This window comes from Drosophila willistoni, assembly GCF_018902025.1.
Source record: "Drosophila willistoni isolate 14030-0811.24 chromosome 2L unlocalized genomic scaffold, UCI_dwil_1.1 Seg168, whole genome shotgun sequence".
Lineage (NCBI taxonomy): Eukaryota > Metazoa > Arthropoda > Insecta > Diptera > Drosophilidae > Drosophila > Drosophila willistoni.
The window spans coordinates 2,719,207-2,746,712 of NW_025814047.1; the positions used below are offsets into that span (position 1 = coordinate 2,719,207).

Sequence of the window (27,506 nt, forward strand, 5' to 3'; positions counted from 1 at the left end):
ATTAGTTGCATTTATTGGTAAAATGTTGCTTCAGGGTTTAGTTACTGATAGGAAATGCACTCGGTGGTGAGATTGTGATGAGAAAATGGGAAATCAGTATTATTTCAAAGCCAAAGCTTACGACTTATGAGGGAATAGGTTATAAGTGCTGCCCATAAGTCACATTTATTGGCCACACTTTCCTGCAGTGTTGAGTAACTGAGAAAACAAAGAACTAAGAGTTGTTTACTTAAAAAAAGGTCAACAAAAATGAGAAAGATTTTAAAATCAAGCAATTATGACCCCAACATTCTCTATTATTAGTTGAATTGTATTAAAATAAATAAATTGTCCTCTTCAACATTCTACAGGATCCTTTACAAAATCCCTTAACCAAATTTAAGCATCGTTTTAACAAAATGGAAAGAGAAAAGCTCTTTAATCAGCTATGTATGTTAATATCATTGATTAATATTAATTCCCTTTGCAAAACATTTTATGGAAGAGAACTCCCTTAGAGAAGTTTTTATACCCTTGCAAAAAGGGTATATTAATTTTGGTCAGAAGTGTGCAACGCATAGAAGGAAGCATCTTCGACCATATAAAGTATATATATTCTTGATCAGCATGACGAGACGAGTTCATATAGCCATGTCCGTCCGTCCGTCCGTCCGTCCGTCCGTCCGTCCGTCCGTCTGTCCGTCTGTCCGTCCGTCTGGATCAACGCAAACTCCTCCTAGACCGTTGGAGCTAGAGAGCTGAAATTTTGCATGTAGGCTTGTATATACTGCAGGCGTTGTATATCTCGGATTCAGCCGGATCGGATCACTATATCACATAGCTCCCATACAAATGGCAAAGTCACGAACAGTGACTTTTCTCAATAACTTCGTTATTTTCTGAGCTATTGTCATGAAATTTAATATTGGTGAGTTAATTACACATATAAACAACTATGCCAAATTTGATCAAAATCGGGTGCCTATATCATATAGCTCCCATAGGAACGATCTTTCGAAAACAGTGACTTTGGTGAATAACTTCGTTACTTTTGAAGCGATTGCTTTCAAATTAAACATTTGTTAGTTTAATATATCTCTTAATGACTGTGCCAAATTTGATAAGGATCGGGTAACTATATCATATAGCTCCCATAGGAACGATCGGTGGAAAACAGTGACTTTGATCAATATCTCCGTTATTTCCTATGTAGGCCGTTCTTTCGCAAACATTAGCCTTTTTAGCTTAAACGTTTTTTCACTTTGATGGCCGTTAGGTAAGGAAAGAGTTACCAAAAAAATTGCAAGGGTATACAAACTTTGACGCGGTCGAAGTTAGCCCCGGCCCTCTGGTTTTTTTCCTTTCAGTTGCACGTGCGTTGCTTAAAAAATGGTCTTTGGGCCAAGGTAGAGCTTAAATATTGACAGCCATTAAATGGATTTAAAATTTCTTTCATCATAAAACTGTATTTACTTATATGAAAAACGTTTTGTGAATTTTAGAGTCACTTTCCCATGGGTGTCTTTCATTTTCATTTTTTGCTTGATGACTTTCCACTACCATTTTGAGCTCGCCCACACACAGAGATTCACTCAGAAAGTGACTAAGGCAGGGGCAGAGGCAGGGCCAGAGGCAGGGACAGAGACACGCAGGAACGCATCAAGTAAAATGCAATTAATCCCAAGCTGAGACTCTTGTGTTCATTGTTGTTGATGTTTTTGTTGCTGACCAAAAATATACGATGCCAGCAGCAACCATGGATACGGTTGTCCACCAACCATGCTCATATCCATACTGCCTGCCTTCCATGTCCATTTCCATGTCCACGTTTCGTTGTTGCGCTTGAAAAACTTTTTACGCACATATGAACCGACTCCATGCTTCCGTTTGTTGTTGTTCCAGTTGCATTCTGTCTCACATCGGACGCTGTCATTTTTGTTGGTAATGCACTCCGGTCTAGCTTAGCTTTTGGCCATTTCTCGTATGAGATGCCTCCGAGCTGGAAGCCTGCTGCTAATGGAATTTGAGATGAGAAGAAAGTTTGTTTTTTTTTGTTTTTGTTTTTGTTTTTCGTAGCTGTTTGCTTCAACAATAATGTTAATTTTCGTTCACTTTTTTTCACTCAAGTGCTCAGTGTTAAGGTTGAACAACCTTTTAAAAACTTTTATTTATTTGTGTTGTTTCCTCTTTTGTTGGACTAGTAATTAAAGTTGATTTTGTGTGAGACTCACGTCGTTAGTGAAGGTGAAGAACAAAACTTTAAAACAGTTGAATTACATTTGCTCTGAAATTGCAATTTCTGCTTTTCGTTGAATTTTCAAACAACATTTAAAAGTGTCGCCCACTAACAACACGCCCTCAGTTTTCCACGAGAGATAAATCCACAATTTCCTACATAATTAAAAACGCAATCAGCAACATTTTTCCCACACATTTTCACAAATGAGATTTTTCCTTCCACTGCCACTTACAGCTCTTCAAAAACAGATACATATACATATTATATATTATATCTCCTGATCAATATAAACAACTAAAACCATTTCAGTCTCTTTAAAAAGTTTTACACATAATATGATAACTTTAATTAACTTTCTTTTCAATTAGTTACTTACTCAATGGCAATAAAGTATTATGTTATGTTTGAACTGCTTGTTATTTTTAAAAATTTTTTCTAATAAGTTTCCGACAGTTTTTGGCAGAATAATTTAGTTGATCAAGAAACAGTTTCCATAAAATTATTTTAAAGAAACATAATTGATAATAAATTGTATTGATATTTGAATAAATAATATAATACATTTTTTGAAGTCAAAAATTGGACTATTAATTCATGTTTAAACCAGAGGGCCGGGGCTAACTTAGACCGCGTCAAAGTTTGTATACCCCTGCAACTTTTATGGTAACTCTTTCCTTACCTATAGGCTAAAGGCTAAAGACTAATGTTTGCGAAAGAACGGCCTCCAATCTTAGCATAGGAAAAAACTAAGATATTGATCAAAGTCACTGTTTTTCACCGATCGTTCCTATGGGAGCTATATGATATAGATACCCGATCCTTATCAAATTTGGCACAGTCATTAACAGATATATTAAACTAACAAATATTTAATTTGAAAGCAATCGCGTTAAAAGTAACGAAGTTATTGACTAAAGTCACTGTTTTCGAAAGATCGTTCCTATGGGAGCTATATAATATAGTCGCCCGATCGTGTCAAAATTTGGCACAGTTTAAATTTTACGACAATAGCTCAGAAAATAAGGAAGTTATTGAGAAAAGTCAATGTTCATGATTTGGCCGTTTGTATGGAAGCTATGTGATCTGATACGCTCTAGGAGGAGTTTGCGTTAATCCAGACGGACGGACAGACGAACAAACGGACGGCTATATGAAGTCATCTCGTCGTGCTGATAAAGAATTTATATACTTTATATGGTCGGCGATGCTTCTTTTTGCAAGGGTATTAAAAAACAATTTAGGTATAATGTTTTACATCTCGTAAGAGGATTATTTCGAGGGTCGTGATGAGGTTGGCAATAAAAAACTTATCAAGCGTATATACGTCTACGCACTATAATTATATATTATACTATAATTTTAAAGTTCTAGCTCTTATAGTCTTGGAGAACTCAGACGGTCGGATTTTCAGTATTAAATAATCGGTCAAATACATAATAAGTTTTACTATCATTTTATTAAAGATTAAAACTGAGATTATAAGACATAACTTTAAGTGATAAACTCTTGTCGGCCAAACCTCTTTAAAAATGAGTTTGTCTGGATTGACTTGGGTCTATCTTATCACCTATAAGTACCCACATTTGGGTACACATGTTCGTCGACAATGACTAATATCATGCTAATATTTTACGACTGATGTATTTCAACTAATTAGCTCCAACATCAAATTACATGGCTCAGTGCTATATTTTAATTTGAGGTTTTGTCAGTGTTAGGGTTGAGTAACCTTGGCTACATACCTACATATATACCGATATGTACAAAGAGTTATGTACGTAATATGTATGTACTTATACTCGTGTGTTTGTGGCAAGTATGAATGTGCACAATTTGTGGCATGGCATGCAAAACGCTTCTGCTGAGCGGCCTGGGAATGTTAATTAATTACACAAAATACAAACGCAAAAAGTCATTGGCCAATTGGCTAAGGTAAACAGCTATCTATGACATTAAAAACTAGTCCCGACTGTAATGAACAGAAACTGACATATCGATTAGAGGAAGTCTATGCGATTAGCTGTAAAAATGTTTCAAACAGAATCGGATAAACAAATAACATCGTGAACTTGTACTTTAATATAGACTATAGTTTATTACTCAAATGCGTTCAACTTGTAAATTAATACCATGAACTGTACCCAAAACAAACGATTTAGGATCATATTTTAGGGGCATTTCGGTTTGATCACATATGGAGAATTTAAAGTTCTTTATGATTTGAGCCATGCCAATGCGAGCTTGCATTTGACCAAATCGCATCCCAATGCAGTTTCGAGGACCATCGCCGAAGGGCAACCACTCGACAGAGTCACGGGAGGCAACCTCCTCCGCTGAGAATCGATCTGGATCGAATTTCTCTGGATTAGGATAGAGATCTTCATCTCGATGATATGCACAGGCAGGAATGACGATTTGAGTATCCTATTCAATAACCAAGTTCGGAGATCCCGGTACATTGTAATCACTTAAAGCTTTCCGCTCAAGGTGAGGAACAATGGTATAAAGACGCAAGGTTTCTGTGTTAGATAATAAGATATTATACTCTGATTCGGCACCATAAATTGTTGCAAATAATTACCCGACAAAACCTGATCAAGATAATGCATATCTTTAATGCATTCGTAGCTCAGTTTTCCATCATGTTTGTCTAGCACCTCAGTTACCTCTGCTCGCAATTTGTCTTGGACATCTTGGTGCTGAGCTAGCTCAAATAGACAATAACCCATGGTCGATGAGGACGTCTCAAAGCCAGCCAAATAGAATACAAACACTTGGGCTGTCAGTTCTCCAAGGTCCATGCCCTTGACCACTTCACCATTATCCAATGTCATGCTTCCTTTCTTCTTAAGTTCAATCAACATTTCCATGAAATCATTTCTTTTGATATTCTCCCTTTCCCTGTAGGATATCGTATCTTTGACCAAATGTAAAAAGAACTTGTGTACATCTTCTGGAACCATTCGCATACGCAATTTTTTGGCTAAACTTGGGAAGCTCACAATGAAGGTTGTTAGTAAGGGGCCATGTCTTACTTCGGTAAAGGCTTTTATGCCCATTTTGCGGAACTCGGTTTCCGGAGTCCTTAAGGTATTGCACTCAATGCCAAAGGCACAGGTTCCAATCACATCTGTGGTAAACCGAGCCACCAGTTCTTTAATCTCCAAAACTGTTCCATTTTTGTTTCCAGCTGGCACCTTTTCATTTAGGACTTTAACTAATTCCTCGGATACTTTGATTACAGTGGGAAACATGAACTTCATTTTGCCAGATGTGAAGGTCGCTGACAACTTCTGACGCAACTCCTTCCATCGCTTGCCATCCAGATTGAAAAGATGCTGTGTGAGTGGATCATCCTTTTCATTGTGGAACTGACCGCGGTCCGCAAAGTTAGAAAAGTCCTTGATTAAAATATTCTTGGCCAACTTGGTGTCCACAATGAAAGCGGTTGGCTTATTTAGGAAATAAAATCCCACAAATGGATTTCCAGTCTTGCGGTATTTGTTGTAGTAATCGTATATTAGATCGTGTACAATACGGTTCTTGCGAAAGCCAATCAAATTGCCGTAGAATGGATGTGGAGTTTCGTGTGGAATTCCTCGATATTTCCAATAGTTCATATTCCGATGTAGCAGATATGCGATCAGTGATGCAATTGCAATAACAAGATAAACAACTACCCACATTGTTGAGGCTTTTGTCGTTTCGATCGTTCCCGGTAAAATTATAGTAACTACACTGGCAGCCAGCACTCGACTGAGTTTGATTTAATGCTGACCGCTCTCTTTTATGCGAAAAGTTTTAACATGGAATTACCTAGTAGCACTTTTAGTCTATAGTCTATGATCTAAAATCATCGTGACTAGGTTGTTTTGCAAAACTTGAGAATGATAAGAGGTTTTAGCTGACTTTCTCTGGCTTGTCCTATCACAACAGCTTTTTAAAAAGCTTGTTTTCAGCTACAAATTTTTTTGTTTACTGATAACAAGTTTTGTTTACAAATAAAACCAGTTTGCAAATGTTGGCAGAATCGTTTAAAACAATTTTTTTTATAGCTTGGCAAACTTTTTACTTAACAAACCTAATATATTTAAACGCCCTGAGTTTGATGTTAACCCTCTTTCCTATATTAGAACTTGAGAAATATGTTTCCGGTAGTTTTCTTAACTGTTCGATCAATGTTATCTTTTCCTAAAACACATTCGTTCTATGATAGATGCAATTATTACCAGGGGTTCGAACTGATTGGCCTGTAGCGCCCCCAAATGAAAATTATAAACAGCTGCTTTACGTATGCAAACACCAACAGATTTTTATATTTTGATTTAGACTCTATCCACTCGTAAATTAATGCCATGACTCGTACCTAAAACGAACGACTTTGGATCATATTTTAGGGGCATTTCGGTTTGATCACATATGGAGAATTTAAAGTTCTTTATGATTTGAGCCATGCCGATGCGGGCTTGCATTTGACCAAATCGCATCCCAATGCAGTTTCGAGGACCATCACCGAAGGGCAACCACTCGACAGAGTCACGGGAGGCAACCTCCTCCGCTGAGAATCGATCTGGATCGAATTTCTCTGGATTAGGATAGAGATCTTCATCTCGATGATATGCACAGGCAGGAATGACGATTTGAGTATCCTTTTCAATAACCAAGTTCGGAGATCCCGGTACATTGTAATCACTTAAAGCTTTCCGCTCAAGGTGAGGAACAATGGTATAAAGACGCAAGGTTTCTGTGTTAGATAATAAGATAATATACTCTGATTCGACACCATACATTGTTGCAAATAATTACCCGACAAAACCTGATCAAGATAATGCATATCTTTAATGCATTCGTAGCTCAGTTTTCCATCATGTTTGTCTAGCACCTCAGTTACCTCTGCTCGCAATTTGTCTTGGACATCTTGGTGCTGAGCCAGCTCGAATAGACAATATCCCATGGTCGATGAGGACGTCTCGAAGCCAGCCAAGTAGAATACAAACACTTGGGCTGTCAGTTCTCCAAGGTCCATGCCCTTGACCACTTCACCATTATCCAATGTCATGCTTCCCTTCTTCTTAAGTTCAATCAACATTTCCATGAAATCATTTCTTTTGATATTCTCCTTTTCCCTGTAGGATATCGTATCTTTGACCAAATGTAAAAAGAACTTGTGTACATCTTCTGGAACCATTCGCATACGCAATTTTTTGGCTAAACTTGGAAAGCTCACAATAAAGGTTGTTAGTAAGGGGCCATGTCTTACTTCGGTAAAGGCTTTTATGCCCATTTTGCGGAACTCGGTTTCAGGAGTCCTTAAAGTATTGCACTCAATGCCAAAGGCACAGGTTCCAATCACATCTGTGGTAAACCGAGCCACCAGTTCTTTGATCTCCAAAACTGTTCCATTTTTGTTTCCAGCTGGTACCTTTTCATTAAGAACTTTAACCAATTCCTCGGATACTTTGATTACAGTGGGAAACATGAACTTCATTTTGCCAGATGTGAAGGTCGCTGACAACTTCTGACGCAACTCCTTCCATCGCTTTCCATCCAGATTGAAAAGATGCTGTGTGAGTGGATCATCCTTTTCATTGTGGAACTGACCGCGGTCGGCAAAATTGGAAAAGTCCTTGATCAAAATATTTTTGGCTAACTTGGTGTCCACAATGAAAGCGGTTGGCTTATTTAGCAAGTAAAATCCCACAAATGGATTTCCAGTCTTCCGAAATTTATTGTAGTAGTCAATAATAAGATCATGGACAATACGATTCTTGCGAAAGCCAATCAAATTGCCGTAGAATGGATGTGGAGTTTCGTGTGGGATTCCTCGATATTTCCAATAGTTCAAATTCCGATGCAGCAGATACGCAATCAATGATGCAATTGCAATAACCAAATAAACAATTATCCACATTGTTGTTTTTGCAGTCTACTTTCCTTATCTAATATATATTTTAACCAACTCTATAGAAAGCCAGTTTTCGACTGAACTTGGTCAAGCACTTGCCAATCTCATATATATGGAAATCGTTAACATGGCACCTCATAGTGACTCTAGAAGTATGTACATACATATGTATGTACTTATTGATGTATGTATGGCTGATATCATCGTGAGTCGGTTGCTTTTAAAAGTTTGGAGCCATCAGAGTGATATGAGGTTTGCAGTATACGCTTTCGTCCAATAGTCCTATCATACAAAGTAGCTTTTTAAGAGAATTGTTTTCTCTCTTACAAATTTTGTTTTATGTACAAATGCTGATAACGAGTTTTGTTTATAAATAAAAACAATTTGCAATTTCTTCAAGCTATGCACAGTGGTCAATTTTCGAAAAATTGCAGGGATAAAACAAATTTCAAGTTAAAAATATGTCAATGATGTAATAATAGTAACAAATAGTATTGAATAAGCAATACTTATTTGTAGATTTTTTTAATTCGTACTTGTGTTCTGTAATTTGACAAAGTAAAAGTACTTAAATAAACAAAATTTTTAAGAATTATAAAATGGGTCATATTTGGGTCAATGTAGTAAAGTTTGGCAAAGAACATCCTAATACATACGTATGTCTTTAGTTTGAATTTGTTATTAAACTTTTCTATTATTCCTTATTATATTCGCATCTTTATAAATAGGTGAAAAAAGAAGCTGCGAACAAATATGTATTTTTATACTTTTTTTTTTTATTTCAAGGCTGAAGGTCAAAGCTTTATTCATTCATTAATTGATTTAATTAAAGCTTAATTTTATTAAATAAATAAATCAAATATTTTTATGTGTAACATTTTTTTTACATCCTTTTTAGTAAGTAGACTTTTCAAAATAAATATCCCAGCGTTCCCCCATAATTGAATTTAAATAAAAATTCTGTGAATAATTGGTGCAACCCTCTGAACTGAACATTCTGATGATTTTAATTAAAGAAACTGGTTTCATTCACTTGTTTTAGGCTTTGTCTTTTTTGGATTTCAAAAAACACTCTTAAAAGGTATTACTTTTTCCATGCGATGCCTCTCACACAGAGGGACAGTTACCCTGGTCCCAAATATTTGTATCAATTGGAGATCAAAAGTGCCATCAAGCTATCGATAATTTGATGGTTGGTAAGTTAAGATCAAGCTGAGAAATCATTGGCAGATCTAACAAGAATGAAGTCTAAGTTTGTATAGATCGATGAAATTCGTATGACTGACATATATAACAAAATTGAATGCCATTTGAAATAACTTTTCTCTGGCTTCAGTTTGTAGATCGTTCAAAGAATGAAATTCGAATTTTTACATTTAAATTGCACTTAAATTTTTACACTAAAGCAAATTACGTTCTTAAATATGCCTCTAACTTTTGGAACCCTCCTAGTACATTTGTCTATTTCCCGGCACTATTCATGATTAAAGCACAGTTTAATGCATTTGTATTTGGCTCTTTTTTAATTTATAATGGAGAGAACACTTTTCAATGGTTGTGTTTACCGATTGTACTTAACTTTTTTTTACCTTTAGCTGTAGGTGTATTGCCACTAACAATAAGCCGGTTACTTAGGTGGCATAAATCGATTTAAGTTGATTTTTCCGTCAACACGTTAAGTTGAATTGTTAAATTATTGGCAGTGCGTTTTAAAGTAAACCAACCAACCAACAGTTGCTAAAGGTCCTTGTGCCGAGTCCTCGTATTGCTGTCCAGAGCTGTCAGTGTCCTTTTGCTGCAGCTTACATGTGGGTAGGTGTCCAGCTGACAGCTTTATATACAAACGTATCGTAGATACATATACTTATATATATATATATATGGATATATGTCTGGACTGCCATCAACAACAGCAGTTGGCCGAGCGCAAAGTGTGTGTAATTATAAATGGCATTTAAGTGACAAGAACAACAAAACAAAAAAAAAGGAACTTAATTCCTGTTGTGAATTTAAAATTAAACTTCTTCTAACTTGACCTTGACTCGCGGCCTTGTTCCACATGCACCCAATGCGGCAAAAGTGTTACAACTCATGTGAAAAACAAGAAATACACAACAAAAACCCACGTACACAATGTAAACTGAGAGAGAAGAAAAACTAGACTCTGCATTGCACTTATGCGCTAAATAAAAATGCAAATCTAAATGCAACTTAAATGACGAGAAACAGAAACTGCAGCAGACACAAAGGCAAAAACATCTACGTTGCACACACAATGCGAAGATTCTGTGCGTCTTCAAGGGGACACTTTAGTGTGGGCCCTGCGGTAGTGAGCTTACTTTAAGCCGACTGCTGTCACCTTTAGCCATTGTTGAGGTGAGTGCCATTGCTCTGGCTTGGCTAATTACAAAGACATCTCTCTCTCTTTCTTTGCCCGCTGTCTGCCTGGTTCTGCCATAGTCATGTAAACAGTCACCTAATTGTTTGGAGGCAGACGAATGCAAATGTTAAGCAAAGAAATGAAAAAGTTTACGCCTCGAATAAATTAGTTTTATTTATGTACATACATACATATATGTATCTCTCGTCTGCATTTCTCTAAGGTGTCTGACCGAGGGGAGACTCCCTTTTCATCTAAACAAATTGTGCGACGAGGAGCAGCGCTGAGGAATAAGTGTCTGCATTTCCTGTGCGACAACAACAAAATGATGTGACAGCATCAGCATCTCAACTTAGGCACACACACACACTGCGATATTATTATGTAAATTTCAAAGTAAAATCACAATAAGAAATCCGCATCATGTAAGACTACGAGAAGCAGAAGAAGAAACTGAGTACCCAAGCAATACATTTAGGGGGCGGAAGTGTGGCACTCGGGGAATCGGAGTGAGGGTAGTTGGGGCCCAACAAATCTTTTATAACAATACGCACACGCATGCACACACATGGACATATATTCATATGTTTGGATGGGCATATGCAAATAAACAGAACTGAACAATAAAGGGTCTTAGGGAGCTTGAACTCTCTGCAGAGGGACAAACCAAATTTCATACAATACCAATTCGCAAAGCCCTTTAAGAACTGAAGGAATCGGGAACCAAACAGTTGAACTTATAGTCTTTATGACAGGTCTAATTTTATGGTCTATACAGTAGACTAAACAGAATTACAAGCAGCTAAATATTAGGTGCACTTCTGATCAAAGCTTGGTCTATCTCACCTTGATAGAGACTTTTTCAGAGCCTGGTCTAAGCAAAGAACTGCTAACCCTAGAAGAGAGTAGAGCAAATTAACTTTGTGATCACAATTTACCACGAAGAATGAAAAGCAGAAACTGTTTTTGAACGGATTCTATCTTACTCATACAGAGGTACATTAATATACATAGATCGGACTAAACAAGTAAGTAGAATTTTGGGTGTGTATAGGTCAGCAAGTTCTTATGAACATCACTTAACAATGGAAAGTTACTCCAAAAAATTATGGTTAAGTAAAACCAGAAATCGGGTTAAACGGTTTGATTTTACAATAGCTCTGAAGATTAAAAAGATTGTCGTAATTGAGATAAGAAGATGATATGTCTTTAATATCTGAATACAACTTAACATTATCCGCGTATAAGAACGTGTCAAGACCAAATAAAGATCGTTAAGAAATAAGGTAAATATCAGAGGCTTCAAAAGACCATCCTGTGGTAATCCAGAGGCCATTTGAACGGTCCTTAAAAAGGAAGACATTAGGAGGTTGTTTTGCGTACGGATAAGAAGATATTCAACAAGCCACTTGGAATAAAGGACGTATGTATGTATATTAAGGTCAAAATTTATTAACCAAAAACTAGTTTAACGAAATATACTTATGTACATATAGACAGATCTAAATCCTTCCTTCCTTTTATTATTGAGTTTAGAAGTAATTAAAATAATAAATAAGTAAGTAGAAAGCCGCAAAAATTAAATTTGAAAAACGAAATCCTGTTGACACAATGAAAAGTTCAGATGGAAGCCACTTTAATACACTGAAATTGATCATTTTGTTCTGTGTAAATATAATGCTTTAAATCCCCACGAGTAAAACTTCTTTATGTGTTTCTGCTTAAGGGAGGCTCTTTCTTTTTATTTTTTGTTTTGTCAATTGTTCAAGTAAAATGTAAACGAGCTGGCCTTCCTCTTCCTGTTTCCGTTACAGACACAGGGGTAGGCAAAGGAGAAAAAAATGGGGGAAAAAAGAGCGACCCAAACGAAATGCGCCTCCTACCAGACATAAGCAAACATAATCGTCCATAATGTCGATGATAAAATTATAATAAATCCTTTGTGTGGGTTTGTCTGTGTGTATGGGATCTTCCTGGCGGAACCCGACCTAGACGAAATTTTATACGACAAAATGAAAATTGCGTGACAGAGCAAATAATTAGCTGTCGATACGCATGTATCGTCAAGCCATCAAATTGAAAACTCCCTTGTTGCACGGGCGGTGGAAGCAACCAACCAACCAACCAGAGGAACCAGCCATTCCGATTCTCCCATTCCAAGCATCCCAATCAATCCTATCCATCGAAGACATCCAACTGTCTGACAAGTTCATTGCAGTCAGTATAAAATGCTGATTGAATTTCTTCCCTTTTTGTGTGACATATTTGATGTCTCTGATTGCCTTCGACGATGACAACAACGGCATGTGCGGATACTTAATATTGATTTACTCCACACACACGCATATGTATACATACATGCATAAGTATATGTGTAGCCACCAAATATATAGATGATGAACTTCAAATCGAAGCATCTTTTATGATTTATGAACTAAAAACAGAGAAAATGAGAAGTAACGACGCAAAAATTGTCAAGTTTTCAGGGTCAGTGTGTCAGGCCCAGTGGCCAAGTTGGCATCACTATGATGGGTTGATGGGTTGGACGGGTTGGCTTTGGAGTTGGACATTTGTTTGACAAATTGTTGATTGATGTTGCAGTTGGTGCCGGAGCAGGTAACCTTTAAATAAAAGCTCTTTGTGCCCCTTATTTTTTATGAGATTCTCTCTTTCCTCTTGGCTCTTTGGGGGATTTGGCTGTTGCTCTTCTTTTTTTCCTTTCCCACCCTCGTTTCTCTTTTGTTGTTTAAAATGGTCGGGCGAATGTTCTTGCAGCTATAAACGTGAAATCGCAATTTTGAACTCCAAATTGGTTTTGTGAGCGGAATAAACAAAACGGTAGCAAGGACACTACAATCATGGGTGTAGCCAGGAACTGAACCCCTTAAGGGTCAGAAATAAGAGAGAGATTTATGCAAATATCAAACCAAATTGATTTCGATTAAGGTTGGTTGAGGTTGAAACTTGACTTTGAAAACTATTTGCAACAATTCTTACATCTTGGATTTTGGAATTGAGAATAGGAGTTTATACTTAAGTATATCCAAATGATTTGAAGAAACACAGATATATGCACAATAATATCATACCATACTTAAACAACAAGAATCAATAAACTTTTAGTATTAATAAGAAAATTAAATTCCCTTTCAAGCTTTAGATAAATTTATCTCTTCTCCTATTATAATGTATCTATGTAGATGATTTACACATGAGAATAATTCAAATATATGCTATAGTCGAATAAATTTTTGTGATAAAATAGATGTGTATTAACCCAATTGTGGATATTTTTCCAAATTTTTCCAAGTCCAAAAAAAGTTACAACTGTAACTTGGGTTAATTGGCCACATCTGACCACAGGTACAGCCTGCAATATTCAGCAGAAGTCACAACAATTTTGAAATCAGTTTCAACTTTTCAAATAGGACAGTTTTTTGTCTAAGATGCCTTTATAAACGTTGAATTAAAGTATCTCGCGTGCAACAAAATGCCAACTGGAGGTTCTTATGTGAATTAATTCGTTTAAACGACCATCCTCCCACCCCTGGAGTGCGCGCCCATGACAGGAATAGCAAAAAATTTTAAGGCAAATAATGGCAAAGACGTTTATAATAACAGCAAGAACAAGGCAAACATAGCGAAACGAAATAAAATTTCAGATAAATTCAGCATAATATGAAGATTATGCGACCATAACTCAATGCGTTTATTTCCATTAACTGAAATTTTATTAAGGCTCGAAACCCAGAGGCACCAGGACTTCGGGCAAAAAGAAAATCGATATGTTTCGACTGCCCACACACAAAAAATGTATACATATATGAACATATCTATCCATGTATATGTACGTATGAGTTAAAAAAAGTGAATTACAATCCTTTGAGAATGCAGAACATACGATAAAGTTGCAGTTTTTATGGCATAGCAAATAAAAACGAAAGAAAAAACAACTCGATAACGAATTGGTAAAGAGAGAGAGAGGAAAAGTGTTTCTCATCAATTTCAAATGAGTTTCATACAAACAACTCTCATGACGAACCGAAAAGCACTTGGAAAAATTCAAATAAATAGACAAATATTCATTTGTCAAGCCATTTTAGGTAAGACTTGTTTAAAAATAGCTTATTTCCATTTGTTGCTTTTATATCAAACATACTTATATACCAATATATACAATATACATACAAGTATATATTTATTTCGTATTTGGTCATGGCGACAAAACAGCGCAACGGCAAAAAGATACAAAAAAAAAAAGAAACTTTTGAAGTTGTCAGTGCCAAAGTAGCTGCTGCTCTGTTTGCCCCCTGACTTTGACTTTTTGGTGCCACCGAAAAACGAGAAAAAAATAACAAACTGAAATCTCAAACCTCCTTTTCAAACCATCTCCTCCTACTCCGCCGTCTCCTGCTCCCTCTCCTTAAATGTAAATGGCAAGCAAAAGAACTTTTTGGCTTGACTTGAAAATAAAAAAAATATTGTTTAACTCAAACTCAACTCGATTTGTTGATAAAAACCAGAGCAGAAACCTTGGCACTCATATACGACTAGCGTAATACTCTAACAAGGCCGAAGAACCCAAACTTGCATGTGAATTAAATTTATTACCAAAGTCATTACTAAAAGTTAGCAAAATGTTAATAAAACTTTGCAAAATGATTGAACTAGTCATAAGTTAAAATGTATGTTTGTGTACAATCTAACGCAGTTTTTCATTAAAAATTGTATGAATTCTAATCATTAATTAAAAATGATTTATATATATATAAAGTTTACCGCCTCCACTCTAAAAGAGGTCGACATTATTCAGAACGCCAAAAGTGCAATTTTTCGAAGTCCAGACCTCTACTTCTATTGTTCAGATAGAGGAATATAAAGTTAGAAAAAATACGGATTTACAGTGTAAGTTCTACTCCCAAAATTGAAAAACATAATAAAGTATAACTTAGTATTTTTGTTACCAATTCCTCATAAATTGGGCCCACTTTAATTCATTTTTTAGACAATTGTTATTGAGCAGCAAGACAAAACTGATTAGTTAATCAATCCGGAAAATATGTTAAAGATTTACTCACTCGACTCTGATAATATTTTGAGACTATTTTTTTCGATATATTGACATAAACCCAAGAAAGAGATTTATATTTGGATACTCATGATATTTACCATCATCATCGATTCCGATAGTCTTTCATAGTAACTAAAAGATAATGGAAAAAATTGTTTCTGATTCTTCGATAAGTTTACAAAAACATAATCTTGGATAAGAAAAGTGTGTGTTTTCTTTTTACTTTTTGAAGTTTCAACTTTCAGCATTGGCAGATGCTTATCTACTACACGAGATATAGACTAGATTTCGCCTTGAACAGGCAAAGCTTATTAATCTGTTCATTTTTAAACTATCTTTTGATTTTAGTTTAAGCCTACGAATGTGTTCCAAACTATTCCAAACCATCTACTTCTTCTATAGCTTATATGAAATTATAGAGGAAAATAATTACAATTAATCAGAGATTAACTAAGATTGCGGCTTAAAAGCTAGATTCAAATGAATTTTTTCGGATATTTTAGATCAAAAATAAATTAGACTTGCCTCTTTAAGACGAAAATTGTGAGGAAGTGGAAATAGCCCTTTTGGAAAGGGCATCAGTGGCAGTGGCAGCAGCAACGAGCTAGAAGGCAACAGTAAAACAAGCGTAAAGCAGCATCAAGAGAAAAAGAAAAAATTTCCCCCCTTTTTTTTTTTTTTGCTGAAAATCAAATTTAAAATTCTCCATTGTGCAAATATTGATTTTGTACGCTGCATAAAGTTTTAGAAAACAAGCGGCGGTAAGTGAGATAGAGGGAGATTGAGTGAGATAGAGAGATGAATATTTGGAATATTTTGTGATATTGGAATGCCAGTGAACTTGCCATTTTTGTTGTGTTTTTTGTTTTTGTCAGTTTATGTTTCGGTTTAGTGCTCAAAGTGGCAAGGTTAAAAATTCAACCAGAATGAGAGTTAATTCGACGCCTTCGCTTTTTTGTTTTATTTATATATATTTCGTTTTCATTTATGGTAATCGACAACAAATGCCTAAACATTAAGCTTATTGGCATGGAAACAACAACATCATTGGCAGCAACAAAACGAAATAGGCCCAATCAAAAAACATTTGCGAAAAACGAAACAAACAAAAATCGAACAAATTTGCCTAATGCGTGGGTCCTAAATAATATTTCATATTCGGCACATGTGAATCCATCGAATCCACCCCCATCCCTTCCTCATCCTTCATGAGCCAACTGTGGTGTTTGCTTTCGTTGGTATGTAGCACCTTATCAGCTTATTTTTTTTCGCATAATTTAGCCAATATTTTTGTTCTGTGGCCATTGGAAAGCTGAATTATGCAAAATTCAAATTAAATTTCAAATTATCACATTATCAGCGATGCGGAGAAATGATGATTGTTGAATATAGAATACAGTTAAATACCCATTAGCTTATATTTTTGTGATCTAAATAAGTAGCCCAATTGATATCCTATTATTTCCAATTTATCTCTTAATATACATACATACTTCCATGTGATTAACCCAGAAATCCATTAAAGTTAAATCGTTCAAATGGAATTTGATGTATGTACATATGTGTGAAATATGGCTATTTACATGAAACTACATATATACAAATTCAACATAAACTTTCTCTTCCTATCCTCCCATAAACAATTTTTCACCTTTTTCACCTATGTCCGATGTTTTACAACTTGTGAATAAAACGAACGTAATTCCGAAAATTCCCAAAACCGAATTTATTTCACATTTAGAATGCCTAGTCAAACAGAGCAAATTTTAGTAGAACCCTGTTTTCTCTTTTCCATGTTTTTCCAAAATAATTGGAATTTAATTTTATTTGTTAAAATTGGTATATAAGTTTAACGGCTAATAATTCCACAGTAGGGGGAATCCGGCCCCAATTGAACCAGATTTTTAAGCTTTTAAAAGAATATTTTTATAATTAAAAAGAAAAACAAATGCATTATCATAGTTTTCAGCAATATTTAAAAGACAAAAAACGCGCGACAAATAAATGAATAGGTTGACTTCTAATGTAAAGTGCTTCTTAGTTTTATATTTGTGTAACCAGTGTTCTTTAAATGAATTTCTGTTTTAAGACTAGGCTCTTGCCAATATTTAAATTGTATCATTTTAATTAAAACTACATGTAGTACATAAATAAATATGTGTATATTGTGAAAGTTTTTGGGATTATGTAGGAAGTTTGTTAAGATTTTGGATAATCTGGAGTATAAATGATGCAAGTAATTGTACTAATCGAAGTAATTGTACTAATTACTATAATCCTTATGGTATTATTCCTTTAATATCAACTTTTTAAAATTGATTTCCCAAAATAAGGCCTAGAATGTTTAAATAGTACACTTCTCGAAAAGAATTGCCCTAATCCAGTAAAAGCATTGGTTCCAAGTCTAACATCTAAGCCATCTAAGAAAAATGCTTTATACGTGTATACGGGAAGATATTGAAGATATTGTGTGTATTATATGTACGTATGATGTATGATTTAAGTGCCTATGTATGATAATTACAGTACTATTTGACATATTTCAGTTTATTTCCTTGTTATGAAATTGTTAAAACTTCATCAGTTTGATATTAAAATGTATGATATAAAGCGTAAATAATTATTTCTTACAAAATTAAGTGATCTGATAGATGGCAGAATTAAGGGCAAAGTCGGAGTGCACTTGCTTAAGAGTATTTCCATGTCAGGGCCCTTACCTAACTTACTCCATTTTGTTTAACTTTCATCTGAAAGTTGGCTTTTATTGGAATTGTTCAACTTTATGCATATATATTTTAATTTGTAGGCAATTTATCATATTTCAAAGTTATTTATTTTATTTTTTTTGTTTTTAATTTAATTACGAAAACTTTTGCCATGTTAATGGAATTTTCATTTATATAAACATTTGCATGTTGAAAACTTATAAAAGATACCCAAAAAGGGTAAAACCTGACCAGGTGTGTCCTCTACCCCACCCGTGTGTCCGTGCCCCTTTTTTGGCTGACTGTTTGAGAAAAGTTTTGTGAAAACTATGCGGAAAATGATGTTAAATGTCTGTAAATGGCAGAAAACTCCAATTCACATATGAAGGGAGGGCATTTGAGAGATAAAATTTTGAGGCAATTCTGATAAGCTAACACACTCCCATAAACTCATCCCGCCCACTCAGCCACGAAGAGGCATTAAAGATTATTAAAAGTGCCTTGATCTCAGGAGGCGGAGGAGAAATATTTCTGCGGTGTGGCACGCACAGCCGTCGAACTTATTGATCCATAAAAAAATATAAAAACATCAGCGAAGGAGCATCATTTTGAGTGTACATATATCTGAGTTATGGGGTGGAACCTTTGACCTTTGCCAAGGTTGTGTGTGCACAACTGAAACGAACTTGCCTTGCCCCCGGAGTTGGCACCCCGAAAAAATAAAATGCATACAAATCGCTGCATCATTAATTGAATTGCCCATAAATCTCAATCTTTCTCTTGCATCAGTGAGCAACAAAAAAAATGTATCTTTCAGCCCAAGTTTAAATATAGTAAATCATTCGTTTTGAATCTTTTACCTCTCCATTTCCATTTTCATCTTCATCTTCATCTTCATCATCATCATCATCTGCATTGGCATCTTCTGCATTTAATAATATTGTTTCTCCATCTATTTGTCTGCTGCTCATTTTGATTTATTCATTTATGCATTTGATTGCTACTACTTGCTTGGGTTTTCCATCCCTTCTCTCTCCCCTCTCTCGTCTCTGTCTTTCTTTCAATTTCTCATGTGGCATCATCAATCATTTGACTAGCCACCTTTTCTATATTTTATTACGATTTTATTATATAAGTTATGTCAAGTGGTTCACTCCTGATAACTGGCAGTGATTTTGTATTTTCATTTTGAGCTTGTTTTTTTTTTTTCAGTTTTTCGATTTGTCTGCTCGGGCATTTTTTAATCAATTATGCAAATCGCTTTAAATGAGGCATCATTTATTCAAAAAGCTGATTGAATATTTATAGCATCGAACAAATAAATCAAAAAAAGAATCATACACAACATAAACAAATTAATTTGAGTTCAAGTAAGCTTATGACTGATTTTCTCACTTAAATTCGGAGTGCGAGTCACTCGAATCGAAAGGAAGAGTTACTTCATTTTTGACAAGTTGAATGATCATTTCCATTAGAGCCTAAAAAAAAGTCTTGAGAATGTTTCGTTGCTAGATTTAGGTAAAGAGTCATTAGGCTATTATCACCTTGGCTTGATTTGCATGATGTAATTGTTCTATAGACATCAATCGGAGGAAATTACCAGGGTTATTGTCCCAGGAAGTTACACTTATTCTTATTCAGAATCAACAGACTTTATAATGACCAATCTATTAAATTTCTATTACTAAAATGTTACATTATATATCAGCATAGTATATAACATATGTCAAAATATATTTCAAAGTGTATGTCCTTTTGACTTACTGATGATAGGATCTTCTAAATTTTATAAGGAGAACATATTACAGAGATCATAAACCTCTTCATAATTTTCAAAAAATATTGAAATGCATTAAGTATTTGGTATTCTATCTGCATATTCAGATGTGCCATATAAAATTTGTGTAAAGTGGTCGTTTGAAGGACGAAAAATGAAATACACCAAAACTAAACTTAACTTTAAACTATCTTTAGTAAGATATTAAATATTTTCAGACAGACATTTTTAGATCCATTTATTATTACTAATATTATTTTACAAGCACTGGCAACAAAGGCCTTCGGCTTAGACGAAAACTACATCCATACACTAGCCTAGGATTCGAACCCGGATCCTCTTTGTTCAGTTGACGAAATGACTGGGCCACTTTGACAACTCATTTACCGAGGACTGCAGATCCATTTAATTTATCTACAATCTATGAATATCAAATGAGAAATGATCAAGAAGTACCTTCATTTGCTGTATGCATTCTAAAAGTTCTATATACTTTTCAAAAAAGGAAAACTCTGAATGCACGCACTTATATTTGCCAATGATTATGTACATACAAAATGCAACTGGGAGAATTTCTTCATTGAGCCGAGAAAATCAGAACAAAGGTTCGAAATTCAAAACGTCATAAATTCGTGGCCCCTGTTTATACACGTTCGACCTTGAAAGGGCTGTGAAATGAACTGGAATTTGTTTTGGTTACAGATGTAAGCGCGATATAGTTTTTAGCCAACTGTTAGTAGGCCATGGGCTAGCTAGCTAAATAGCTAAACTAGTCATTAGAAGACTAGAAAAAAAAAGTCTTCGAAATTTGTAAATGGCCGAAATTATAATATGACAGACTTACGTATTCTTTTTCGAACTTTTCTTAATGATTTTTTAACATTGTAACTCCTAAGAAATGAAAAGGATAGTTTTATAGCACTTCTTGTTTATTATTATTTATAGATACTGTTTATTTAGAGTCTACATCAATTGGGGAGTCAGAAAATTGGCAAATACAATCTTAGCAATAATAGTAAATTGTCAAAATCGCGTACTGAATGCAAAAAAATCTCTTATTTACCCAATTTCACACAACATTAGTTAAAAAACCAATAACAATTTGCACTTATTTAAGGTTTCCTATTTGAATATGTAACTAGCCCGAAAATGGTTTAACACAACTTTAAAATGAGCTCCACATACATTTATTTGCCAAATAAGTCTTTTATGAAAGGTCTAATCACAATAGTAAATACATATATTAAACGTATAAGGCAAGCAAAAGTAGTTCTCGTAGAAAACAAATCATTTTACGAATCTGTCTCTGGCCATAAAAAGAGCTGAGGAACTCATTCCGGAAGTAATATTACTGTGTTTATTTTTCTCACTCGAATTTTGCTTACCTATATTTGTTTAACTTTATCATATGATAAATATGAAAGAGATAATAATGCGTTGTTGTCTTGTCTGAATTTCACTCTATCGTATATAAGGCAAAATGTTTATCGTTTAGCAAACAAGTTGTTAAAGTTGTTAATTTAAAGAATTTCTCAATGCAAAATTTGTATTTCTCTTTTTCTGTTTTGTATTTTCAGCTGCATTTTAACGAACTGCATCTTTTTAGCATGTGTTGAAAAGATAGATATATATATATATATAAGTATTCGTATTTATACTAACCCAGAAAATTTATTATTGCAATTACAATTTCAGATGTTGTATATTTTGTTTTTATTGGCGACCTTCATATAAATATCAACAATGAATTTATTGAATTGAATGAATGAATGGTAAATTACCCGAAATATTTTTGGGGTGTTTACGAAAAATGCAGCAGCTGGAACTGAATCGCCATGTAAGCTATGTTATATCAGTATGCGTGTATCTGTGTATTCGTGTTGTAAATTGTTTAACACAAATGCATATTGCATAAACAATATTGCGAAAACTTGCACTCGAAACTGGCCATGCTTGGCTTAACTTGGCCCAAACAAACGTCTGCGTCTGGGGCTTGTTTTGTTTACACTGCCTTTATGGCCTTATTATTTATTGGGCCTTTTGCTAGGATGATTTTTCGATCCAATCACAATCACAAAAACACATATACATATATAGGTGTATATATATTTACACACACGCAAGTCGATTGACGCCCGCGCGTAAAGGTGAATCTTTCAACGAAATCCCACGCGACATCGTAACGTCACTTATGCGGAACAGGAACACAAACTTCAATTGAGAACGCTCACGAGAGCATGTGCTGAGAGGGGCGGGGGAATCGGATGGGGATGGGAAGACGGTGGACACGGCTCCGACGCGAAGAACGATCAAAAGATCGAGAGTTGGATCGAGTGTGAGCGGTTGAAGTGTGCGGTTGAAGTGTTCAGCACGTATTAATTTCTGTGTTTTCTGTAGCAGCAGCGGAAAGTGTATCCAAAAGATACTTTTTCGTTGTTGTTGTCGTTGTTGGACGTTTTCGTTTTTGGTCGCGCACAAGCGCATATGTGGGCAACCTTGTTGTTGTTGCTGCTGCTGCAAAGAGACTCAACCACAGCGGCTCGACGACTCTCACAGATTAGCAGCCCAACTTGTTTGACCGAGAGTCGAGCCGAGATACATTTTATTTACATTGCCCTTTAAAATCTGAGATGCGATGCGATGCGAATGAAATGAGATGGATGTGACTCGAGTTGACTTTAGTAGTTGTCTCAAGTATCGTCTGGGTCACCATTTCCATCTTTCTTCTATCTCTAACTATTCGCCTCTTGTGTGCTGCTTTGCTTATCTTAGACTATTCCCTCCGCCTTCCACACTTTTTTCGCTTTCTTCTTCTCTTATTTGCCAATTGTGTTTTGGTGTTTAATTACACACGATTAGATTAGAAGATGCAAAGGAAATACCAATATCCGTATCTCAACATACATAGCTGTAATTGAGGGAGAGAGAGAGAGAGAAACACTGAGATAGAGATAGATTGAAAACTAGAATTTCTAGTCTCAGTCTCTTTGCTATTGCCTATTTGTGGTTCTTTTTTGTCATAAAAATCAATCAAATCTCATTAATTAATTAAAGATTTCCATGTGTTTAGTGCCCAAGTGAGCACGCCAAATCAGAAACAGGTCAAATTTTTGCTTTTGATTTGTATATTTTGGCATTTTGTGGACCATTTTGCGGTTTACTGGTCGAATGCTTCCGGCCAATGTAGACCAATGCGCCGGAAATTGAACTCAGAAGATGAAATTCTGCTGCTGCTGCTGCTGCCTCTGCTGGTCGAAAGAGATCAAGAAAGAAGGGGCAGACACATAGATGTAAACGGAAATTTCTACTCTTAACTCTATGGAATGTCTATTGTAATGCAAACTATAGAAATATTTCAAACTGACCGACCGACGGACCAACCGACCGACCGGCTGAAGTCAGAGACTCAACACCTACATATTTGTATTTGTATTTAATTTAAAGCCATTTGGGTGGCCCTCACACCAACACACGAAACTCCGAATGGAACGAAAACTTGGCCATAACCATAATGATGGCTAATTATATGTGGGTTAAGTTTCTTCTGTCTGTGGCTATGTTTTTCCTGTGCTCATATCAGCGTATAATAATTATATCATCATTTTAATTGGATGTTAGAGGCAGCGGCATAACAAAGATTAATTGTGTAAATGTTTCTACAACATGACCAAGCCAAAGCCGAAGCCGAAGCCAACGCCAAAGCCCAAGCTAGAGCAATGTTAGTTAGTTAGTTGGTAACTTGAAGATACACAAAAGGCTATCTGTCTACACTCACTCACACCCAGTTGAAGGTCAACAGCAATGGAGCATTTTTGACTTGGCTTAATGCAGTTCGAGGGGTTGTCTGTGGAATGGGAGAATATTATTCAATTATAACGGTTAGCCAGGTGCACTAATTAGTTGAATGTTGCACCTTCAGCCACATCAAGTCAATGCCAGTCCGCCTTCTTGAAACTGCTTCCTCCTATTCTTCTTCTTCGACTGCTACTACTAGTGCTACACATCATCTTTTAATAAATTGACTGCAATTTGTCTAAAGTTCCTAGTCGCATTTCATTAGCTTCATCACGTGAAGTTTTCCCTCACCGAGTTGGTAAGAAAAGTTTAATTTCCAAAGCGAAACGAAATGAAACAAAAACTGAACGGAACGGATCTCACACCAAATGGTGGCACATCTAGAGCGATTCCCATCTCCCATTTGCCCCGACCTCTTCTCCTAATCCAGAATCATCGCATCCACTTTAAATTAATTGTATGTGGCTATTGATAGGTATAAGTTTGCTCTGCCCTTTGTTTTTCTCTGTTTATGTTTGGAGTAGAGATACTTTTCTTTTTTTGGGGAATTTCTAGATTTTTCCTTCCCTCAATGTGTGCCTATATTTAGTTGCATTTGAAAAATTCGAATTGGGTTTTGCGTGTCGCACGCCAACAACAACGAAAAAAAGAAAAATTCATTAATTTTTCTCTTTCTTTTTGTTTTGCTTTGGATTTTTGGTTTTTTGATGAAGTGTCAAAAACAGTTTCATCTAGCTCTCTCAGCGAACTGGAATTCGTATGAATAATTTATCATGCCGGTAATTGCTAAAGGCGAAGAAGAAAAAAAGGCAGAGTTTTTTATTTAATGTTTTTCCCTAAACAAATCATGTGGAAAATTATGCAAAATTATGTTAGCAAGTTTATGAAAATTGGGTCAACCAGATATGCCAAAAGGGTTTAATCGCAACCAGAAATGTGTCACTCGTTTCTGGGTTCTTTTTTTTTTTTTTTTTGTTTATTGAATTTGGTTAGCAAAATTATTAGCTCAAATTTAAATGTAGCGGAAATCGAATTTAAGTTTTAAATGTCTATAGATTTTTCTTATTGTTTGATATGTTCGAATTCCAAAGAATTTTTATCTACATATGAGTCTGTCTAATCACTTTAGTCATGTGGCGTTTTTCTTAACCAAGTTTTACCAGTTAAGTAGAGATAAGAGATTTGTATAATAAAATTCGAGAGGAACTAAATTTGGCTCTCTTTACCTTCCTCTTATGTTCGAGCAAAACTGAATCTACATTTTTTTTTTGTTTTGCTGAATGAACGTCACATTAAATCAATAAAAAATATTTTTTTTAATTAGAAAAATATTCTCATTCAAGAAAGAAATTATAAAGAAATATTAAAGATAATCTTAATATTTTTTATATCTGGTTTAGTTTTGTAATAACAACTTGGCCAGAGAATAGTAAGAAATACATGAACAGACCAAATAAATATATGTAGTTTGAAAAATATTATTAAAATCATTAGTTTCGGTCTAAAATCTTACGAAAACTCGCCTAGACTTGATCACTTGAATGTTACATTCAGAAATTGTAATTCCGATGACCTAACTGCTGGTAAATCACCTGAGACTGACTAATTGTATGAGTAGTCGTTGAAACAATATTGAGTTCATTGAAGTTAGTCTGACTAACCTGTTTGAGTGGAGTTTGAAGTCGGTTGCTTCGTCTTGAGTTGAAAGACAAAGACTTGGAAATGCTCAATTGAGTCATTCTTTATCCGATTTATCAAAAATATATTGTAAATAGTGCCGTTTTTTCAACAGATATATTTGTGTTAAAAATATTTAATATAAAGTTTCAGAGACTAGTATTGGACATCTAAATCATTTTAACTGCTCAGATATTTCTAATCGGTACCTATTAAACGATATATCAATCTATCCATTTATCTATTAAATACCCGAGAATATCTAACTGTCTCGATATAAGAAGATTTGAAACTTGGGCGAAACCTCATACAGAAGTTACTTACTAATCTATGTACATATATTTGTCTAAACCAGAATTATCTAAATTTAGTTAGTTATTTAATGATTATGGAAATTTCCAAATTGTTTGCTGTCTGTTTTAGTCACAACTTTTAATCGATACATGTGGTTCGACACTCTTTTAATTAATATTATGTAAATAAAGTTAATGCATTTTTTAGTGTCGAATAAAGTCCTTTGTCATATGGTTTGCGGCTTATGGTAAATAAAGGCAACATGCCTATGGCAATTCTGCGGTTTTACTAACGTTCTCTCTTTTTATCGCTCTCGTTTCCGGTTCCGGCTTAATACAAATATGCCACAGGCTTATAAACTTTTAAATAAGTCATCATGTAAAGAAGTTAAAAAGCTCTGTTCTCTTTATCAAACTCGGCACATTTATTGTTCAATTCAAGATTTGTCTAAACATTTTGATGACCAGCCAGGCCCAGCTTCAGTTAGTGTGCCCTCTTCATGGCCCACTTAACATAACCCGGGCATAATACTCAAATTTCCATTGCCTAGACTCAATTTTGTGCATTTCAATTAGCAGTCACCTCTCGGAGCTAAACTGAACGACCGTCCGACTAACCGACCAGAGCATAAAATGAACTCAACCATATGCGAGCATGCAGAGGACCAGAGCCAGACAGAGGCTGCAAATGGAAGCGGAGGATGGAGTACGAAACGAGGCGCAGGCACAGACCCAGGCACATGGATTCAACAAGCAAGAATGGGCTGCAAGCCAATATCCTAGCGGAAATTAGTGTGCTGTGGCTGTGCAAAAAAACAGAAAGTGGTAGTGGGAGAGAGGGAAGCCGGTGGGAAAAAGGCAAAAAAGAAAAAAAAAATTGAATGCCACTAACCAAACTGAACCAAACCGATATACCAATATGAAAGCACCAGCTGTCGGGGCCAGAGCTGAGGCAGATGAGCAGAATACTGTGAATACAATGCGCTGTTGTCAGCAATTCTCTTTCAATTTTTTTCGATTCGTTCGTTTCGACAGATAAAAGGCCAGCCAGCTTCTGTGGGAGGAGAGGGCGGATTAGACCACAAGCCACGCCCATACCCAATCAAATCCTTGTCATATAGTACATGCAGTCATTTGAGAAGGATGGAGATGGAAGAGGAGTGGTAGCTGGGGCTGGAGCAGGAATGGATCCCATATAATCGCTATCAATTATATTGTTCAAACTGTGGCATTGTTTTCGCATGACCGGGCATGGGGCATAAGGGCAGAGTGGGCAGACTAGGAGAAGAGGAATAGGAGCGTTCACTTACCTTGCCATCGGCATCGGCATGTGCATGATAACGAACTTCCAAAGAGCCTCCAAGCACCGCATACCAGAAGCGTCCTTGTTCGCCAGCTCGAAACACTAAAGTCAAATGCGAGAAATGAACATGAATTTTACATTTGAAAATGACCTTTCTGGCAATTTATATATTTTGTTTTTTTGGCATGTAATACCAAAAATATGTATATGTCTGTACTTACAAGTCACGCCCTTCTCCAAGTCCTCGTAGAAACCACACATGGCCAATTGCTGCAAGGCCGACCCTGGCAGGCGACACAGTGGCTCCACGCGACGCAAACGACAGGATATTAGTTCCACATCACGTAAGTTGCGATCACAAGGACTGCAAATAGCATCAAGC

At 35.6% G+C, this 27,506-nt stretch overlaps 3 protein-coding genes across 4 annotated transcripts in view; all 3 read right to left on the minus strand.

Annotated features, from left to right (window-relative positions):
* The window catches only part of LOC6643336 (rap guanine nucleotide exchange factor 4), a 53,914-nt gene that overhangs the window by 17,794 nt on the left and 8,614 nt on the right, over window positions 1-27,506 (minus strand). For both annotated transcript variants that reach the window (XM_002066010.4, XM_047009745.1), the window contains exons 3-4: window positions 27,346-27,488; window positions 27,132-27,226 (exon numbers count right to left, since the gene is read on the minus strand). In XM_002066010.4, the coding sequence (XP_002066046.3) occupies window positions 27,132-27,226; window positions 27,346-27,488 (238 nt within the window). The remainder of the gene's footprint in view (window positions 1-27,131; window positions 27,227-27,345; window positions 27,489-27,506) is intronic.
* Window positions 4,319-5,946, minus strand: LOC26529528 (cytochrome P450 6a2). The gene is given in 2 exon segments (XM_023176253.2): window positions 4,319-4,737; window positions 4,800-5,946. Coding segments are annotated over 2 exon segments (1,524 nt in total). The 5' UTR covers window positions 5,905-5,946.
* On the minus strand, window positions 6,505-8,144 carry LOC6643335 (cytochrome P450 6a2). The gene is made up of 2 exons (XM_002066009.3): window positions 7,025-8,144; window positions 6,505-6,962 (listed from the first exon to the last, which is right to left on the minus strand). The coding sequence occupies exons 1-2, from the start codon at window positions 8,127-8,129 to the stop codon at window positions 6,544-6,546; spliced, it is 1,524 nt and encodes a 507-aa protein (XP_002066045.1). The 5' UTR covers window positions 8,130-8,144; the 3' UTR covers window positions 6,505-6,543.